The following is an 18110-nucleotide window of genomic DNA, read 5'->3' on the forward strand; positions in this document are numbered from 1 at the left end:
TCTGAGCTCATTGAGACTGAGAGCCAGGAGCTCAGGTAGCATTTACTGAAGGTTGATTAGCAAACGAGCAGCAACACTTTAGAAGCCACTTTTAAATTAGAGTTTTCTGTTTCATGGTTTGTGCAGTGCTTTCACTTTTAAAACTTTGAGAGTCTTCATAAATTACTTTGGTGTCTGGGTTCTCCCTCAGAGATGTTTCTCCTACAGTTCAGTTGGTTGTTCTGAATGGGATGCTTCACGAGTGCCTCCTAGATGAGGTGTTTAACTGGCAGGAGACCTCAGGGCAGATCTAGTCTGGGAACGCTTCAGTGTCCCTGCTGGAAAGCTGGAGGAGGAGGTGGCTGAGGGGAGGTAGGTCTGGGCATCTCTGCCCCTAGAAGCGTAAAAATGGATGGGTGGATTTCTGTTGTTAGTTTTTAAGGCTGGCTAGTTTTAAAGTCCCACCCAAGGAAAGGAATCTCCTGGTGATGAAACTCTCTCCCCGGAGTTTGTGGGTTCCTCCTGGGGTGGAAATGCAGGTTGTCTGTTGCCAAACAACAAAGGCTTTAAACAAAGTGGTGATGAGCCGCCGTCTGTGAAATTCAGGGTGGATACTGACGTGGATTTGGTTACTGTGCAATGTCCTCTTCAAGGTCTCCATTAAAACTCTTTTGATTATTTAGCCAGAACAAAACTGGTCCGTGGGATCTTCTTTGCTGACACGCTTTATAGAGGCTGAGGGATATTGAGGTGAAGGCAGTGACGCTGCAGTATTTCCCTGTCAAACTGGGTCATACTCAAAATGTGATGAAATATGAAAGTGTAACTGGAGGCCGGAGGAATGCGGACCGTCAGACCTGTAATTTCTAACACGTCAGCAGCGTGTTGGACCTGCGAGCTGAGGTTTCAGCATTTATTTTTCTTTCCATGTGTAAACATTTACTGTGATGCAGGAAAAGCAAACGCGCAGCACTTCTGTGTAATCCTGTTTTCTAATCCGTCATTATTTGGTTTAAAGCAGGTTTTCTGCTCAGCTTGAGTCCACGATGCAGCTCTGAATGTTAAACTTGGACAAGAAAACACTAAAACGATGTCTGAAGGTCGGCGAACAGCTGACTTACAGAAAATAAGATTTAAACGGTTTTATGGGCCCTTTGTTCACCTGGAGCAAAAGCACAAATGAGAAAAACATTCAAACAAAATCAGGGAAAAGAGACGAATAGCTCGAGACTTTAGTTTCTGTTGTTTTCTATTGTAATATTGGGCGTCACACTGACCGCCAGTGCCCAATATTACAATAAAGTAATACACAGTTTCACAGCACACTTGTTTTCATGTCTGCCAGCTGGAGTCATGTGAGTGATGAGTGCCATTATATTGTCAGATGGAGGCGGTTTGAACATAGCTTTGCTTTGCAGTGAGCTCCTGTAGCTTACAACAATAGTTTCCCCTGACAGTCTTTTTTTTCTTTTAGCGGTATTTTGTTTTACTTCCTCACGAACGACGTTTGGTTAACACACCACGGGCCTATTGTACGAGGTGTTGCAGAATAAGCGGATCTCTTTTGTGTCTTTCATTAACCCTTTAAAGCCGGTCAGAGAGGGCACGCTCCGTTTTGCGTAACTATTTTTAAATCCCGGTAGCTCTGCAACCACGTAAGCTAGCACAATAATTATTTTTGCATATGAAACCGGAGGAGTTGTACTTACATCTTATGCCATCAGCTTGTCCTCGGTCACAGTTTCCTTCCACATATAGCTTTGCAAAAACTGCATAAAAAGCACTTGCAGCAACAAAAACATAATATTCCAGAAACACGCTTTGCCGATCCGATCAGCTGTTCATAACACTTCCTACGTCCATCAGCGTGAACTATCGCATGTACGCCATGACCTGCCCGAAACCGGAAGTGACGTCATTTTGCGGAAATGTTGTTTTTCACCATCTGGGCCTCATGAGCCTATACTGGTGTTTTTAAAAGTTATCTTTGACTTTATGACTTTCTGTGTGGTTTCTGGGATGCTTAGGACTCATGTTGCACTGCTGGAAATAGTTTATTTTGATGCATATGCTGCTTTTTTGCAAATTTGCATTATAATATTTATTTTCGTTTTTCCTGCAGTTTATAAAAATTGGTGTATTTCAAAAATAAAACTATGAAGACACTCAAAATAAATTTCCTGTGGTGGGAAACTATTTTGTGCAACTTTTTTGTATTTACAGTTTTGAGGGATAAGCCTCTTAAATTTCTCTAACTAGAAATATATGTTAAAAAACAAAAACGATTTTCAATTTTTTTGTAGTTTATTGCACTTCTTTGCAATTTATGTAATTTCTATGCACTTAATGCAGACATATTATTAAAATTTGGGCTATAATGGTTGTATTGATGTATAGTAACTTGAAATGCTCCCAAAAATGGCTCCACAGCATGTAAACATATAATATAAGCTCTGGCGGACTTGGTTCTATGGTAGGTCTTAAAGGGTTAAATAAGCGGCACATAACTTAGTCGTTTAACTCAACCGTCTAGATGTGTGAAATTCTCATCCCTGAGGAGCGGCCAAGTCAAGGTGTGACTAAGGGTTCTCACAAAGAAGGAAAAACGGGTTTGTGTGTATATGTTTGTACCTGTTTAAACATATTTGTGGGGACCAACAGTCCTGTCCAAGTTTTAAGGCATTTTTGAGACTCAAAATGTGGTTTTACTTTCAGGGTTACACTAGGTTATGGTTAGGTTATGGCTGAGGATTAGTGTTAGGCATTTGTTTTTGAGGGTTAGGGTTAGGAAAGCATTCTCCCCATTAGATGTCCTCACTAAGATATGAAAACGTGTGTGTGTGTGTGTGTGTGTGTGTGTGTGCACAGAGAGCGGATTGTTCTCAGGTTGATAAGATTTGAGGCCTCACACACTTAAAGAAACTTGTGGCGACGTTCACACACACACACACACACACACACACACACACACACACACATGCAGGTTAATGTGTCAGTGGCTGTTATCAGTAGTTATCTGGTTGGACTGGTTTCCATGGAGCTGCAGGTTTTCTCAGGAGGAGAACGGGAGCTGAGAGAGAGGAGCTCAGCTTGTTTCTCGCTGTGACCTCAATAATCACTGATCACTTAAATCTGCTTATAGATTACCTTACACCCACTCAGAAGGTGCTTTAGCTCATTAAGGTGGGACCATAGTTTAATTTCACAACGAGGTTTTAACACGTGAACTTTAACAATCGAGCCATTGTTCGATTTCAGTCGGAGTATCCGTGTCTTCTTCTTTTGGAAGATGCACTTTTAATTTTAACTTTAAAAACAGTTCATTACTAAATGAAATGATGCTGAGTAACACGTGACGTCATATAACTAAGCTGTGTCTCCCGTGTCTCCGCAGCGAGCTCAGTGGACTTCCTGATGAGTGATGGTGAAGACGACGGCTCCTTCCTTTCTCTGCCAAGCACCGCCTTCTCGCAGCGCCCCTCTCTGACCGCCGAGCTCAGTGAAACGAGCGCGACCAGCCAGCAGCTGATCATCCAGGTAAACGACCAGCAGAGACAATCGACTAATCAGGAGACTTGAAACGACCGTAAAAGCATAAACTGAGGCTCGACTGAGCGTGCTCACTTCATGCTGCACGGCGGCATGTCTGCAGCGACGGCGCTGACTCACAGCTGACATCAGCATAAAGTGTTCAGCTGACCGAGCCTCTGTGTTTACGCCTCGGGGACGCTTCCTGTCCTGCTCGTCACATCTGTGACACGACGGCTGACGCTCTCTGAGTGTTGTTGCTCTGTCAGGTGACGTTGGCGACACGCAAACGTTTGCAGACTGACGAATGAGGCTTTGAGGCCCAGACTATAAAAGATGTTCACTTTTATTCTTTGTCTTCCACCTGTCAGATTTCTGGTTTTCTTGTCCGTCCATCATTCCCTCCGTTTTTGTTTTTCATGCCGTCTTCATCTGCAGAGGGTCACGTGGTCGTGCTGGTGGACTCCTGCCAACGTAAAAACCTTCACTGTCCTTGTTGCTCGCTGTAGATTCTTCTTCTTTTGTATTTTTCTGTAGCGTTTCCCTTTTTGTCTCAGACAGGAAGAGGTCGTAGTGAGCGTGTAGACGTTGTTGTGAGCTTCTAGAAACGTGTTAAAAAGAATCGGTTGCACAGCCTGGATAACTGTTGCCGCTGATTGATTTGTGCTTGTCGTGTGTTTTCAGACCCTACAGGACAAAGTTTGCGAGTTTCAGGCTCGACTTCACTCTGAAGAAGTAGCCCGCCACCTGCTGGTCCAGCAGCTGCAGCAAAGTGTCAAAGAGAAGACGTGTGGAGGCGTTAAGACGCTGCAGGAGGAGCGGACGTCAGAGACGCCCAGCGGTCAGTGTTTGTAGAAAGACGATTCCATTCGATGCGACTGATCTTTAATTTTACTCTGAGATGGCAGGCCCTGCAGTCCTCTGCAGTGACGTAAACGCGTCTGTGTGTTTGTAGGTGTGAGGGTGGTGCAGCCCAGCGACCCTGCGGATCGTCTCAGCTGTCCAGAGGAAGAGCAGCTCGTTACTCGGCTGCGCACACAGGTACGTCTGCAGGAAGCCCGCCGATCAAACAAGGCAGGCCTGACACTTCCCACAATGCTTTAGGGGGACACAAACATACGATATCTGCTAGCTTGTAGTCGTGAGTAACACGACGGTCTGCAGCTCTGATATTTGTGTAGAAGCTCCTGTTTGCAGGATTTAGTGGTGTTACAGACAGCTGTTAGTGAATCTGCTTCAATACTGAACAAATGAATATAAACATGAATATTCAGGTGAAGGATCTTTAAGTTCTAGTAGTTTATTCTGATCAGCGATGAGATTATTCTCAGGACAGTAAATCCAAAGCTGTGTTTCTGTGTGTTCAGACTCTGAACACTCGAAGGTGTGTAACTGAATATTTCCTTGTGTTTTCTTTGCTGTCGGGCTGACATCTGCACGTTGGCGTCAAATAGGGCTGCCACGATTAGTCGACTAGTCACGATTACGTCGACTATCAAAATCGTCGACGACTGATTTAATAGTCCACACGTCGTTTGAAGCTTTGTCAGATCACAAAAGAAGCAGGAATAAGTAGTAGGATTTAAGAGTGTAATAACGGACTGAAACAGAAGATGGCAGCACTGCATGTACAAGGATGCCAGCTGCCGTTAAACCCCGAAGAAGAAGAAGCAGTGTCCCAGAATTCATAGCGCAGCCCAGCTCAGTTTCCAACAATGGCGGCAGCTAGTTAGTTTTAATATTACTCTTATTATTCTTTCTGGGTCACAAAATAAACGTTTAACATATTTTCAGGTGAGAATGTAGCTGTGTAAACCTCAAATATCTGCTCAGTTTATCAAGACACCACATATTTTCAAAAGCGCTCCGACGTTTTCGGAGACGTCTGTTACCCACTAGCTCGATAGCTAGCCGGGGGCTAGGCTAACTAGAGCCGTGAGAACACCGGACTCCATCGTTTTCAAACCCACCGCTGTCTTTCGCTACTCAGGTTAAATATATATAAGTCACTTAGATAACTTAAAAATGTTGTTGTTTGGCTTTTTTTAGTATTTTATTTGTTCCTGAGTAAATCGGTTTGGCTGAGATTAAAGTTATAGTTTTTACACAGCTGAATAAACGTCACGCAGACAGCTGATTATCAGAAGTGTGAGATGCTCGAGAATTTACTCCGGTGTCCTGTTATATTTTAGATAGCAAGGAGTTTATTAAACTTCACCGAAACAATCTGCAAATTTCATTAAAATTTAATAAACTATCATCTTGTCTTTATTTTTAGTTAGCACATACCTTAAACACTTAAAGCTGTAAGCTAATGATAGTTATATAAGAGCAGATGCTGCTGGTGCAATAAGCTGTATGTTTTACGTCCAATGGATGATGATCTGATTAGTCGACTAATCGCAAAAATAATCGGTGACGAGTCGACTATCAAAATAATCGTTTGTGGCAGCCCTAGCGTCAAATTTAAAGCGAGTCAGAAACGTTGACAGATTTGTTACATCAACAAAACGAAGCTGCCAGTCCGATCTGCAGCTTCATGCTCAGCAACAAACGGAAAGATCCCAACTATCGAATACGTGTCGTGACATTCAGCAGAAAGCTGATCCGAATGCGATCTGCAGCTGAGCCTGCGCGTCTTGAAACGGACATGTTTAACTGAGACGTGGAAGATATAAAAACAGGGTTAAAAGTTTGTTTTTTACTTTTTAATGATGTTTTTTGGCATCTGCAGGTGGAGGAGCTGGAGGAGAAGCTGTTGGATCAGACCCAGGAGGTGGAGAGACTTCGCTCTGAACTGGTGAGACCCTGCTGGACCATATTCCTCAAAAACGCACGCGCGCTATAGTCGTAGGACCCACATCTTAAACTTTAACCTGACTCAAAACCTGAAGCTCGTCTGAAGGTTGCTCCAAAACAAGGGCTGGATGCAGTTTCCCTGTTGCTCCTGTTTGACAAAAACGACTCATTTTCAGTAAAATGTCCCAGTTTTGCAACAAAAGTGTTTATGCAACAACATCCTGACTTTGGAAACAAATGTTCCTGCTTTGCAGAACAAATGTCCTCATTGTCCAGCCAGGAAAAGTGAGACAGCACTCGGTCATGTGGTCATGATGTTATCGATTAATGGGAAATTTCCCCTCCTGATTGATTGATTTATTTATTTTAAAACTCTCCAAGATTCAGGAGAATGTTTACTTCATACGTCTCAGTAAATGGAAGTGGAGCTCAACTCAATAAGTGGTCAGCTTTAGAAGAACGTCGGGTTTCACGTACAGGAAAAATGTTTTTCACTTGTTTTAAATCATTTTTATTGATTGCCAGGTTGATGTGTCCCTCCTGAGGACTCTGCAGACATGCAAACATCAAACAAACGTCCTACTACACACCACCAGTTTAATTTTGCCCAAAAACAGTGGCCACAAACACAAACACACCGCTTTATTATTTACATCGTTTCAAATTTTGCCAGGAGGCTGGGCCGGCCTTTGTGAGGACCCTAATGTGCAGCTGTGTTAAACGTTGGTACGCTCTGATCTTTGTGTGTCTTTGTGTCCTTTAGGGGGCGACAGACCTGGAGAAGCAGCTGGAGCTGCTGCTGGTGGAGAATGAGCGTCTGAAGCAGGAGCTGAAGTCATGCAGGAGCTCAAAGCTTCAGAAGCTCGATGCTGCCGCAGAGACCTGCAGCTGCAGCCACTGCCCCCACAGCCAGGTAACGTGCATGTGCGCGGGCTCACTCGGCAGCCTGCTCCAGGTGTGCTGACGAGTTTAAACTCCTCGCTGTGTGCTGCAGGACGCGGAGGCCCTGCAGAGGGAGGTGTCCCGCTGGGAGACCCAGGCCCGGCAGAGGGAGCGGCGGCTAGCTGAGCTGGAGAGAGAGCTGCTGGAGAAAAGCTCCAGGATGGAGGCCCTCCAACGGCAGCTGGACGACTCCACCCGGCAGCTGGACGACAGCCGCAGGCAGCTGGAGGAGTCGAGGCGGAGGCAGGGGGAGGCTGAGCAGAAACTCACCCTCCGGCTGCAGGAGTGCGAGGAGGAGCTCGCCAGACAGGCAGCGACGCCCCCCAGAGTCAAAGTGAGGATGCTGGTCGGAGATTAGATTCATGCCTTCAGTCTTTCAGGAGTTCCATTAGATCTGAAGTAGCTGAACTCTACCATGAGAATGAAGCATTGTCTTGGGTGGAAACTAAATCTAATCGGCTCTAATTGTTTGGTGTTCCTCAGTATGTGACGCAGACGGTGGAGGTGGAGTCGGCGGACTCTCAGAAAGCTGTGGCCGAGTTGCAGGTGAAGAACAACGCCCTGCAGGAGCAGCTTTCTGCGCAGAGGCAGCTGCTGCGAGAGCTCGAGACGCAGCTGCACGAGTCGCAGAGGACCTGCGCTCAGCTCAGGACGCAGGTAAGTTCACCTGCAGTCGCACGTCAGCTCGTCCGGTTAGGTAGAGTCGCAGACACCTAAAAACCTCAGTGAGGCTCCAGAAGTGCTGCATGACCCAACCTGCAGAAGCCCGCTTTGCCTTTTCCTCCTCGTCTTCCTCTTTAATGTCTCCGGCAGCTCTATGAACGTGAAGGAGGAGACGAGCTGGAGAGGAGTTTTTCTAACTACGAAATTCCCATAAAGACATGATGTTGGGTCAGAATAAATCATTTTGATGTGAACCAGACGTTATCTTCACCTGTGGTGAGGCAGGTGATGAGCAGACCTCAGATCAGCCAGTTTCCAGGTTAACCCCTACGCTTCACCTTTTCCTCTCCGCATGCATCCGGTTGCAGCTCCTTGCAGATCGAGGCCGTCTGTGCGGCCTCCTGTCCAAGGCCGTCGGCCGGCGCAACAGCGAGGTGGTTCGCAGGTTATCGAAGGTTGGCCACACAGTCCTTTTCCCCGCCTACCCCGTGACATCATTAATGTTCAGAGAACAGAGGTCACAGCGAGCGACCGCCCCTGACAGAGAGCGCCGGCACTGAAGCTGCCAGATAAACCAGACACGTCAGCCACCGACGCCATCGTTTGTTACGATGCAAAGACACGAAGTTTTATAAAAAATGATTACATGAGGGCAAAACGGCAACGATGTGATGGCAGAAATAAAGATCTTGTTTAATTGGATAAAAATTTAAATATGAAGACATGAATCGGTGGTTTGAACTGGTTTAACTGGGACGCTTCAGAGCCTCAGACCCTGTGTGATCACCCAGTGTGTGGTTTTTAAACCATCCCAGTAACTGTCCCAGTGCTCCCTGGTTATTGCAGGCTGTGTTCACATTAAAATACGAAGCTTTTTATTTTGGTTGTTCTAGTTTAGCATAAAGAAAGCGTTGGCTCAGCTCCAGGTAACAACCAACCTGTCGAGCAGCTGCTGGATGTTTAATTTAGTTTTTAAAATTGTGGAAACACATTTCAGCCGTTAGTCATCAGTGTGAAGAAGCCTTCCTGTATGTTCCTGTTCCACCTGTGTGATACACCCGTGTGTTCTCCTGTGACACTAGCTTTTGTGTTAACTGTTCGCTTTGACAGTGTGTAAAAAAATATTTACTAACTGCTGCTTAGCTAACTAAGCTAACATCAGCTAACTTAGCTGATGTTAGCTTAGCTAACTAAGCTAACATCAGCTAACTTAGCTGATGTTTGTTGATGTTTGCTGGTAATCCTGAAGGTTTTTTTTCCTCGCTGCATTTGAAGCGTCACTAAAGTCTGAGATGTTTCCTTGGTCTTGTTAGCTTTGTGATCAGGTGTGTCTGGTATAGCTCATGTAATGTTATTCTGAATATAACTTTAATTAAACATGACCAGTCTGCTAATGGAAGTTATCCTCTAAGAAATTCCATGTTTGAAATGTCAAATTAAATTCTGAGTTCTTGTGAATCCAATAATTTTAGCTGTAAATGTGAAATTATATTTAAAATTTGAGTTTCCAAGTAACATCAATAAGTCATTTTAGTCCTAATTAAAGATGCCTACAGTTTATTTTTCACTAGCAAAACATTTTTCATTTCTTATTAGTGAAACTGTAGATCTGTAATTAATGTATTTATATTTTGAAATAACTGTAAATGTAATTTGGCCTTTTTGTAATTTATGTTGATATTATCTGCAGCTTACTTCTCATTGGTCAAAATGTCATTAATTAGCATCAACATTTCACATAATGTTTAACGTTATGGAAACAAGTCAAACTTGAATCGGGGATATTTAAAAGTTTTCCGTGAGGCTCGTCGTACAGATGAACGCAAAGGCAGAAACTCGATGATGTGCTCGGGTGTGTATTCTGACACTGGCCTCCACCTGTGTGCATCCGCCCTCCAGATCCTGGTCTATGAAGGAGAGATGGAGCGAGCTCAGGGTCAGCTGGAGGCGGAGATGCAGAACCTGGAGGAGGAGAAGAACCGCGTCATCGAGGAGGCGTTCATCCGAGCCGAGAGCGAGATGAAGGCCGTCCACGAGAACCTCGCAGGTCAGACGCAGTTTCCTGTTGGTCTGAACCGCAGACTGTGTATACGGGCTCGGTGACCATTCCCATGTTGTATGTTGTTCTTGGTAACATCCAAATAAAATCACTCAGACATCTTGGAGAGTCTGTTAGTACAGTAACCTCACAGCAGCCATATTATTGGTCACCTGAAGACATTAAAAATGCTCCAACAGCACAAACATGGTCCAGTTCAGGGACTCTGGTTAGTTGAGGTAAAGTCGGGAGAAAGCTACAGAGGCCACACCCCTAATAATGTAAATTTTAATGCAGACGACTCACCAGGCATTACAAAGGAGGAAATCATCTGCAGAGACTGCAGCAGAAATAAACGTGTTTACAGCCGGATACACAAACTGTTCAAAGTTTTAGCTTGGGAGTCTATGGGGACCGACTCACTGCTGCCTCTGCTGGATGTTGGAGGAACTGCAGGTCTTGACGCTTCCTCGTTAGCTTCATTTGTTGTTGTTGTTTACAGGTGTGCGTATGAACCTGCTGAGCCTGCAGCCGGCCCTCAGGACTCTCACCTCGGACTACAACTGTCTGAAGAGGCAGGTACAGGACTTCCCCTTCATGCTGGACAAAGCAATCACGGAGGCCAAGCAGGAGGTGAGTCAGAGCCCCGCCGTCATGGTTACGCTCAGAGATGGGTCGAGTCAAGACGCCTTTTAAATGGGGATAAAAAAACTATAAGTGTTAATTCATACAAATGATTTTGCAGTCATTTTATAAATATAAAGTGTGTGTGTGTGTGTCAGATCTGCCAGGTGATCAGTGAGGTGAGCAGCACCAACCAGGAGCTGCTGCGTAAATACAAGCGAGAGATGAACCTGAGGAAGAAATGCCACAACGAGCTGGTTCGACTCAAAGGTCTGAAACAAGCTTTGTGTTTTTCTGTCTCTCACCTGCTCGCTCACACACCTGATCGCAGATTTTAATACTTAAAAAGCTATTAAAGAGCTTTAAAGAAGCACATATCAGTCTGCAACATGGAGCATATAGCTGCATTTTATTTTGAAGGAGGTGAGAACCTGCTTTTCCTTGCTTCCTGTCATGTCTCACTGACGAGCTCATACCAAAAACTTAAGCATCAGGTTACTCCAGACATCAAACACAGGTACAGAGGGGCAGCCAATCAGAATAAAGTTGGCATAAAGAGGGCGGAGCTCTAAATCGGCTTGTTTCAGATGGAGAATGAACTCCGCTGAGGATAAAGGATTATTTTGAGCCATGATTCATGCAAAGCTGCTCTGGTAGAGACCGATAGTCTCACCTGTGCAGATGCAGAAAATGACCTCGTCTGTTTGGTCAGAACTAAATGTTCACCGTGCTGCTGTGTTTGGTCTCCAAGGTAACATCCGTGTGTTCTGTCGCGTCCGGCCGGTCAGTCAGGAGGAGCAGGACTCCGCCGATGCCAAAACCATGCTGAGCTTCGACTCGGACGACGACGCCATCCTCTACCTCTCTAACAAGGGCAAGGTCATGACCTTTGAGCTGGATAAAGTCTTCCCCCCTCACGCCACGCAGGAAGAGGTGAGCGTCCTCGGAACGTTTAGATTGTTGAACTTCAAAATAATGAAGCCTGAAACGACCTCCAGGTCAGAGGCTCGTCTTGTGAGCAGATACCCCATCGGTCATCGTGAATAAAGGTGTGCGTCTCATCTGCTGGTCTCTCTCTGATTGGCTCATCAGGTGTTTCAGGAGGTTCAGGCTCTGATCACTTCCTGTGTTGACGGCTATAACGTCTGCATCTTCGCCTACGGGCAGACCGGCTCCGGGAAAACCTACACCATGGAGGTAGGACGGGGCTGTTTACATGTATCCGCTCAGAAAAGCTCAGTTTTTGCTCCAATAACGAGACACAAATTCAAATGTAAGTAAAATGTAATCGAGATGTCGCTGAATACACCTGTAAACTCCGCCTCCTCTGCCTGTGGACCTTCAGGGTGTCGCTGATAACCCCGGCATTAACCAGCGTGCTCTGCGGCTGCTGTTCTCCGAGGTATCGGAAAAAGCTCCAGACTGGGACTATAAGATGACCGTCAGCATGGTGGAAATCTACAACGAGACGCTGCGGTGAGGAAAGAGCTCTGAGGGCCTCTGACCCCGTAGACTGATGATGGCTTCATTTACATGTAAACTACAGTGTTTGTTTACAGCGAGGAGGAAACATGAGGATGTGTTTCAGGGTTTGAAGTGTGGAGGTCTGTTATCGCAGCTTTTACTCCCGCCTCCTCGTATGGGAGCAGCTGCAGAGCAGTTATGTAAAGCTCCATCTGTCCAGCTGTTGTGTAACAAAACATCTGTGCAAAGAGTCAGAGCTCAACATCTGGCAGAAACATTCAGAGCTCTGAAGGTCAGATTAAACTCAGATTATCAGACTGAACAACACGAAACAGAAAAACGCAGAAATGGGAGAAAGGCTTCACGAGCTGCAGAAAGGTTAAAGGTTAAAGGTTTGCTTCATGCTTCAAATTACGGATCTCTTCAGACCCCTGAGTTCTGTTTTAATCAGCCTTCGTTGTTGCACTCAAGCCCTGAGTCGAAACCTGCAGGCACTCAAACGCCTCTGTTGCCTTCAGGGACCTGCTCGGGGAGAATCCGTCTGACAAGCTCGACATAAAGATGAATCCCGACGGCAGCGGCCAACTCTACGTCCCTGGACTGACCGAGATCACCGTGCAGAGTCCCGAGGACATCAACAAGGTGAGGACTTCCTGCTTGTCCTTTAGTGTAACACGCCTGATGATCATTTGCCCTCCTGTGATGATGGATGACGGCTTGTGTTTGTTTTGCAGCAAAACCAAATGTAAAAAAAACAAACAAACAAAAACAATCAACTTTTGTGGATTTTTTGTTTGTTTTTTTTACTGTTTGCAAACATGTGGATCTAAAATTCATCTTGAGCAGGAATGATGTGTTTAGCTCCCAGCGGCTCATGGTTAGTCTGTTTACCTGTCTGCAGGTGTTTGAGTTGGGTCACGTCAACAGAGCGACAGCCTGCACCAACCTGAACGAGCACAGCTCGCGGTCACACGCTCTGCTCATCATCACGGTGTCTGGATTCAACACAGCCACTGGCAACCGCACGCTAGGTACACACACACACACACACACGTACGCTTGTTAAGGTGCCTCTGTGAGGACTTGTGTTAATGCACAGGATTACCAGGACACCAAACCACCAAACAGCCCTTAAAAGGAACCAGAGTGTGGATCAGATCAGCTGTCTCCTCTTTCTAAAAAGAAAAACCTGACTTACCAAATATTTCGTCTTTCAAAGGCCTCTTTTTACAAAAAAATCTTTACTCTTCCTGTCCCAAAAATGTCTTCTTATTTCAAAGATTATCTTTACAACATAGCTGTATTCCCCAAAACTTTCAATAAGGGGTCCAGATTTCATCGGTTTGCCCTCTGAAGAAACATCCTGGTTAGATTCCATGACTTTCCCTGTGGTGCTCACTCTGCTGTGCTGTGCTTTAGGGAAGCTGAACCTCGTGGACCTGGCGGGCTCGGAGCGGATCGGTAAGTCGGGGGCGGAGGGCAGTCGGCTCAGAGAAGCTCAGTGCATCAACAAATCCCTGTCGGCGCTCGGCGATGTCATCAACGCGCTGCGGAGCAAACACTCCCACGTCCCGTTCAGAAACTCGCGCCTCACGTACCTGCTGCAGGACTCGCTGAGCGGAGACAGCAAGACCCTGATGATGGTGCAGGTGAGTCCAGGAGCTGGCCAATAAAAGCAGCGACCTGAACGACCCCACAGGGCTTTGATGAAGGTGACGACTTCCTGTTTGTCATCGTTAGGTCTCTCCGTTGCCCAGCAACATGAGCGAGTCGGTCTGCTCGCTGAAGTTCGCTCAGAGGGTTCGCAGCGTCGAGCTGAGCTCCTCGTCCTTCAGGAAACACGAGAACTCGTCCACGTCATCCTCGCCCACCCACGACAGCGTTGAGGTAAAGACGCGTTTCTTCTTCTTTGGTTTATTCACGATCAGCTGTTGACGGTGTGATGTAGGGTAGAAATAATTGGTTTTATGAGACAATTAACAAAAGTTACCTTTGACCTCTCTCTAGCTGGACTCTCCCCCGGTGACCCCGGTCCCTCTCCCCATCTCTCGGGCCAGCAGCGCCGGCTCCACCCTCTCCTCCGCCTCCAGAACTCCCAGCAGCTCCCGCAGGAGGTCCCAGTCGCAGCTCTCCACAGGTACACTGCGCTCAGAGGTCACATGATTAATTGGGATTGTTGCTAATAAAATTATTTCAGCTGGAAGCTCAGTGTTGCAGTTTTAGCAGCAGCTCGGCGGCTGCTTCCCGTCACCTGACTAAACTGAACCCTGAAGTCCCCCAGAGCGGCTTTGCATGATTCAGAGTTTAAAATAATCCTTATTTGTCTTACACTGAGCCTTGGTGCAGCTCATCCCCTTCTGCCTGAAGAAGGCTGTTTAGCCCCTCCCCTTTTGAGCCAACTTTCTACTGATTGGCTCTATTTTTTATTTATTTATTTTTTTTACTGATGGTTTGAAAAACAAAAGCAAGTGGGTGGGGCTTCTGTCTGAGATGACCATATGAGGATATCTTCTTTATGACATCACACAGTGCCAAGAGTAAAAAAAAATGTTTTGTTGTAACTGAGCAACCTTCATGCCATTTTTCTGCAGTGCATTGTGGGAAATGTAGGGCGCTGGCGCCTGAGCAGGGGAACAGCGGCAGCCTAAATAATAATAATGATGATGATAACTCCTGAACATCGCAGGTCTGAGCTGTAAGAGTGGAGGAGGAATTTTCCAGGAACGCCCGCTGTCAGTCTGTCCTCCTCCTTCTTCTTCTGTGTCCTCATTCTGTGGTCTGATTGGTTGGTTTGCAGACAGACAGGTAGACAGAGCCAGCCCATTGGTGGGGGACGGTGGGCAGGTAGGTGGGGGTGTATTGTGATTGGTGGACAGCTTGGCATGGAAGCTCTCAGCATGGCATGGTGCTCCCTCCCCCCGTCTCCTCCACCATCCATCTAATGCTCCTCACCTCTAACCAGTGTGTGCGTGTGCGTGTGCGTGTGCGTGTGCGTGTGTGTGTGTGCGTGCGTGTGTGTGTGTGCGTGCGTGTGTGTCGCCTGTTCGGCTGCTGGAGTCTTGTATTATCACTCATCGGCTTCTTTTGGAATTCAAGTCACCAGAAATTTACACGTTTGAGGTTTCATCTCATCCCAGGACAGAGAGGTGCAGGACGAGTTGGATAAACTAAAGATGAGAAATGATTCTTAAATTAACATCTGGGAATAATAAAGAAGATAAACAATGAAGGCACTGAGTGCAAAAGCAGCTTAAACCTGCATCCTTTCTGATGACCTGCAGGGGGCGACTCAGTTTGAAAAAGAAGTGCTTTGAAAGTATGATTTATATCCCAGGTAAAGACTTTCCTGGTGAGTTTATGGCCTCGGTTGCTCCTTTCAGGTCTTATCAGGTGTTTAATTTTTAAAATAAAGTTGTGTTTAGAAGGACGGACGATAAACCCCATGTGATGATCTCCAGTTTCACTCAGGTCTGGTTACAAAAAGCCATTATGGAGACGTAAAAGCACTCAGAGGCTTCGGAAACAGCTGGAAGGTTTGTTTTTTTTATAAACCATTTAGTCCTTAATGGAGCGAGGCCAGCAGCGTGATCCAGTCTCTAATCCTGCTCCTCCCTGTGCTGCTCTCAGATGAAACTGCAGCTTTTTTTATTTACTCATATTTCTGAATCTGCAGCAGCTAAAACCAAACGAGCCGCCTCTCTGTCCGACTGTTGGTGGGTGTTTGAGTGCGCTGGTGTCCGGATAAATCCCGTCCCTCCCCCTCGCTGCTCTGTGGCCTGGCTGAGCGTCCTCGCTGATGAGCAGAGGATTGTGGGATTGCTTCCTTCCTTCCATGTCTGCACTGATAAATCTGAAAACACTGTTTGTGTCAGTTTGATAGGAACACTTCTGGTTGTTGCTCGTTCACACTGCGGTCAGTCTGAGGTTTCAGCCTCGGTAGATCATCTCGACTGACTCCTGCTGGTTTTTCTGGGACCACTTTTGACAGAAATGCTCGGTGAGAGGTCGTGTTGATTACCAGAAGCTAATTGAACAAATGTGACATGAAGACTCAGAGTTGATCTTCAGGTAACGTTAGCAAAGGTGCTGCTGTTTCGTGTATTAGCAGCGACCGGATGACTGTGGAGTAAAATCCTCCATGTTTCTGTTTTTGGTTAGAACAGGAACTGTTATCATGACGTTCTTGAACCGTGACTGTAAAAAGCATAAAATTGGCCAGATTTAACTCTTTAACTTTAATTGTATGTTTCATGTAGAAGTTGGAGGAAGCCAAATCTGGGAAGTGGTGTGCTGAGCAAAGATCACGTCTGTCGGATCTTTGCTCAGGACGCACAACTTATCTTTAAAAAACGTCAGCGGTACACAAGAGAAATATTTGAACCCAGTGCAGTTTGTTTTCTTCTGAGCAGAGGTTAGTGAGGGCAGCACAGGTGTCTTGTTTTATTTGTGGTCCATGCAGAGGCGTTAGAGGACGGTCTGCAGGAGCTGTCGGGATGCTCTGCTCTGCTTCACTTCAAAGTGTAAGAACTTTGTGATCAGCTCTAGAAGGGAGCGAAATGAAGAGAAACATGTTTTCACATTTATTGTCAGTAGTGTGGACATGGTGAGTTAAAGGGTCACGTGACTGCTGGCTGACGCTCTCGTTTCTCTGCAGGACGACTGAAGCTGACGGCCTGACGGACGCCGTCGCTGCAGGACGGGCTGCGGGGTGGCAGCCAGCACCCCGAGGCCTCTGCCGCCTCCCTGCTGCTCTTCCTGGATTTATTTCCTCCTTAGCCGACGACAGGAGCGGCAAAAGCGATCAAAGACCGATGGAAACTTTACAGGACAGGACGGTCTTAAATCTGGACAGACGATGGGCAAATGTCTGGACTGCTGTGACGTCTGATACGAGCTGACGGGACTCGCGCTCCTCCGTCGGGACTCAAAAGAATCCTTATTAACCCTGAAATCAGTATCTGCTCTCCGATCAGTATTTCTCATCGTTTCTTTGTTGCACTTTAAACTTTTAGATCATTTTCTAACCTGATGATGTGCATAGATGCATAATGTGTTTGTATATTTATGTTTGATATGCTTTAATTTTTTTCTTTTGGAGAATGCGGACACGTGGATTTTTCCGTTTTTGTTTTTTTTGTGATCCAAATTTAATATTTTTTGTCTTCATCTGTTTTTAATCTTTTTTTCTCTGCACCGTGTTCGATGGAGGATTTTGAGGCTGAAACCTTAAAGTGTACTTTTTTTTTTTTCTTTCATAAAGTTGAGATAAATTTAAGGTTTTTTTTTTTCACGTGTGTTGTGTTCCCATCTGTAGTTTCTGGAGGCTTTCCTCCTTTATCCAATCAGGGTACTCCACTGATCCTAAGCTGTCCAATAGGACTTGAGCAATACGAGGAAGTCTTCTGCTCCTGTGGACGTTCCTTTTATTTCAAACTTCCTTCAGCTTGAAGAACAAAAAGACTCGAATCGTATCTAAACTCATTTCTTCTCCGTGCGCTTCTGCTGTCATCTCTTCACCTGTTTGGAGAAAACAAACCTCCAGGAAACCACTGGTGACCTTTGACCTGACAGAACACGTGTAGCTGTTGACTTGGTGCGAAGTGGACTGTTAGCTGTAGCTGTAGTAAACAGGAATGCTTAGAGACGCGATGAGCTGCTGTGTGTTGACCTGATGATCAAACTCTGCTTGCTGTTTTTGTTTTTGTAATTACTTTTTAATAAACGCTCCAGAACAAACACACGTCGCCATCGTGTGGACACAAATATTTAAAAGAGCAGTAAAAATGAGTGTTTGACACACCATCACTGTAGATTTGAAAATGACCAAGATGTGAGTTGAGTTAATCTAAAGGGCGTTAATAAAATGACTGAATTAACCACTTTTTCCCCCGAGCGCCACTTTCAGAATCAAGTAACTGGACAAACTGAGCTGAGTTTGTGGCTTAAACCTCATTTCCTGTCTTTGCCTCCAATGTTCCCACACAGCTTAAATCACATTTAAGGATCGCATCAGTCAGGAAGGCTTTACACAGAAGGTGAATGATCATTTCTACCTGCAGTAATTGGCTCCAAC

The 18110-nt window shown here is 45.8% G+C and overlaps 1 protein-coding gene across 6 annotated transcripts in view; it reads left to right on the forward strand.

Moving 5' to 3' along the window:
* Nucleotides 1-17310, forward strand: part of kifc3 (kinesin family member C3) — a 29615-nt gene extending 12305 nt beyond the window's left edge. For 4 of the 6 annotated variants that reach the window (XM_087838354.1, XM_087838623.1, XM_087838549.1 and 1 more), the window contains 19 exons: nucleotides 3374-3516; nucleotides 4192-4348; nucleotides 4463-4548; nucleotides 6242-6307; nucleotides 7070-7219; nucleotides 7301-7582; nucleotides 7732-7905; nucleotides 9811-9958; nucleotides 10452-10582; nucleotides 10732-10843; nucleotides 11325-11506; nucleotides 11666-11770; nucleotides 11919-12049; nucleotides 12556-12679; nucleotides 12939-13068; nucleotides 13457-13686; nucleotides 13778-13924; nucleotides 14045-14174; nucleotides 14724-15035. In XM_087838354.1, the coding sequence (XP_087694480.1) occupies nucleotides 3374-3516; nucleotides 4192-4348; nucleotides 4463-4548; nucleotides 6242-6307; nucleotides 7070-7219; nucleotides 7301-7582; nucleotides 7732-7905; nucleotides 9811-9958; nucleotides 10452-10582; nucleotides 10732-10843; nucleotides 11325-11506; nucleotides 11666-11770; nucleotides 11919-12049; nucleotides 12556-12679; nucleotides 12939-13068; nucleotides 13457-13686; nucleotides 13778-13924; nucleotides 14045-14174; nucleotides 14724-14902 (2807 nt within the window). In that variant the 3' untranslated portion in view covers nucleotides 14903-15035. Of the gene's footprint in view, nucleotides 1-3373; nucleotides 3517-4191; nucleotides 4349-4462; nucleotides 4549-6241; nucleotides 6308-7069; nucleotides 7220-7300; nucleotides 7583-7731; nucleotides 7906-9810; nucleotides 9959-10451; nucleotides 10583-10731; nucleotides 10844-11324; nucleotides 11507-11665; nucleotides 11771-11918; nucleotides 12050-12555; nucleotides 12680-12938; nucleotides 13069-13456; nucleotides 13687-13777; nucleotides 13925-14044; nucleotides 14175-14723; nucleotides 15036-16691 lie in introns of those variants that run through there. The other 2 variants (XM_087838397.1, XM_087838461.1) reach the window with 2 other exon arrangements.
* Nucleotides 17311-18110: the final 800 nt, after the last annotated feature.

Source organism: Neolamprologus brichardi, chromosome 1 (genome assembly GCF_056152115.1).
Source record: "Neolamprologus brichardi isolate AB-2024 chromosome 1, ASM5615211v1, whole genome shotgun sequence".
In the NCBI taxonomy this organism is placed as follows: Eukaryota; Metazoa; Chordata; class Actinopteri; order Cichliformes; family Cichlidae; genus Neolamprologus; species Neolamprologus brichardi.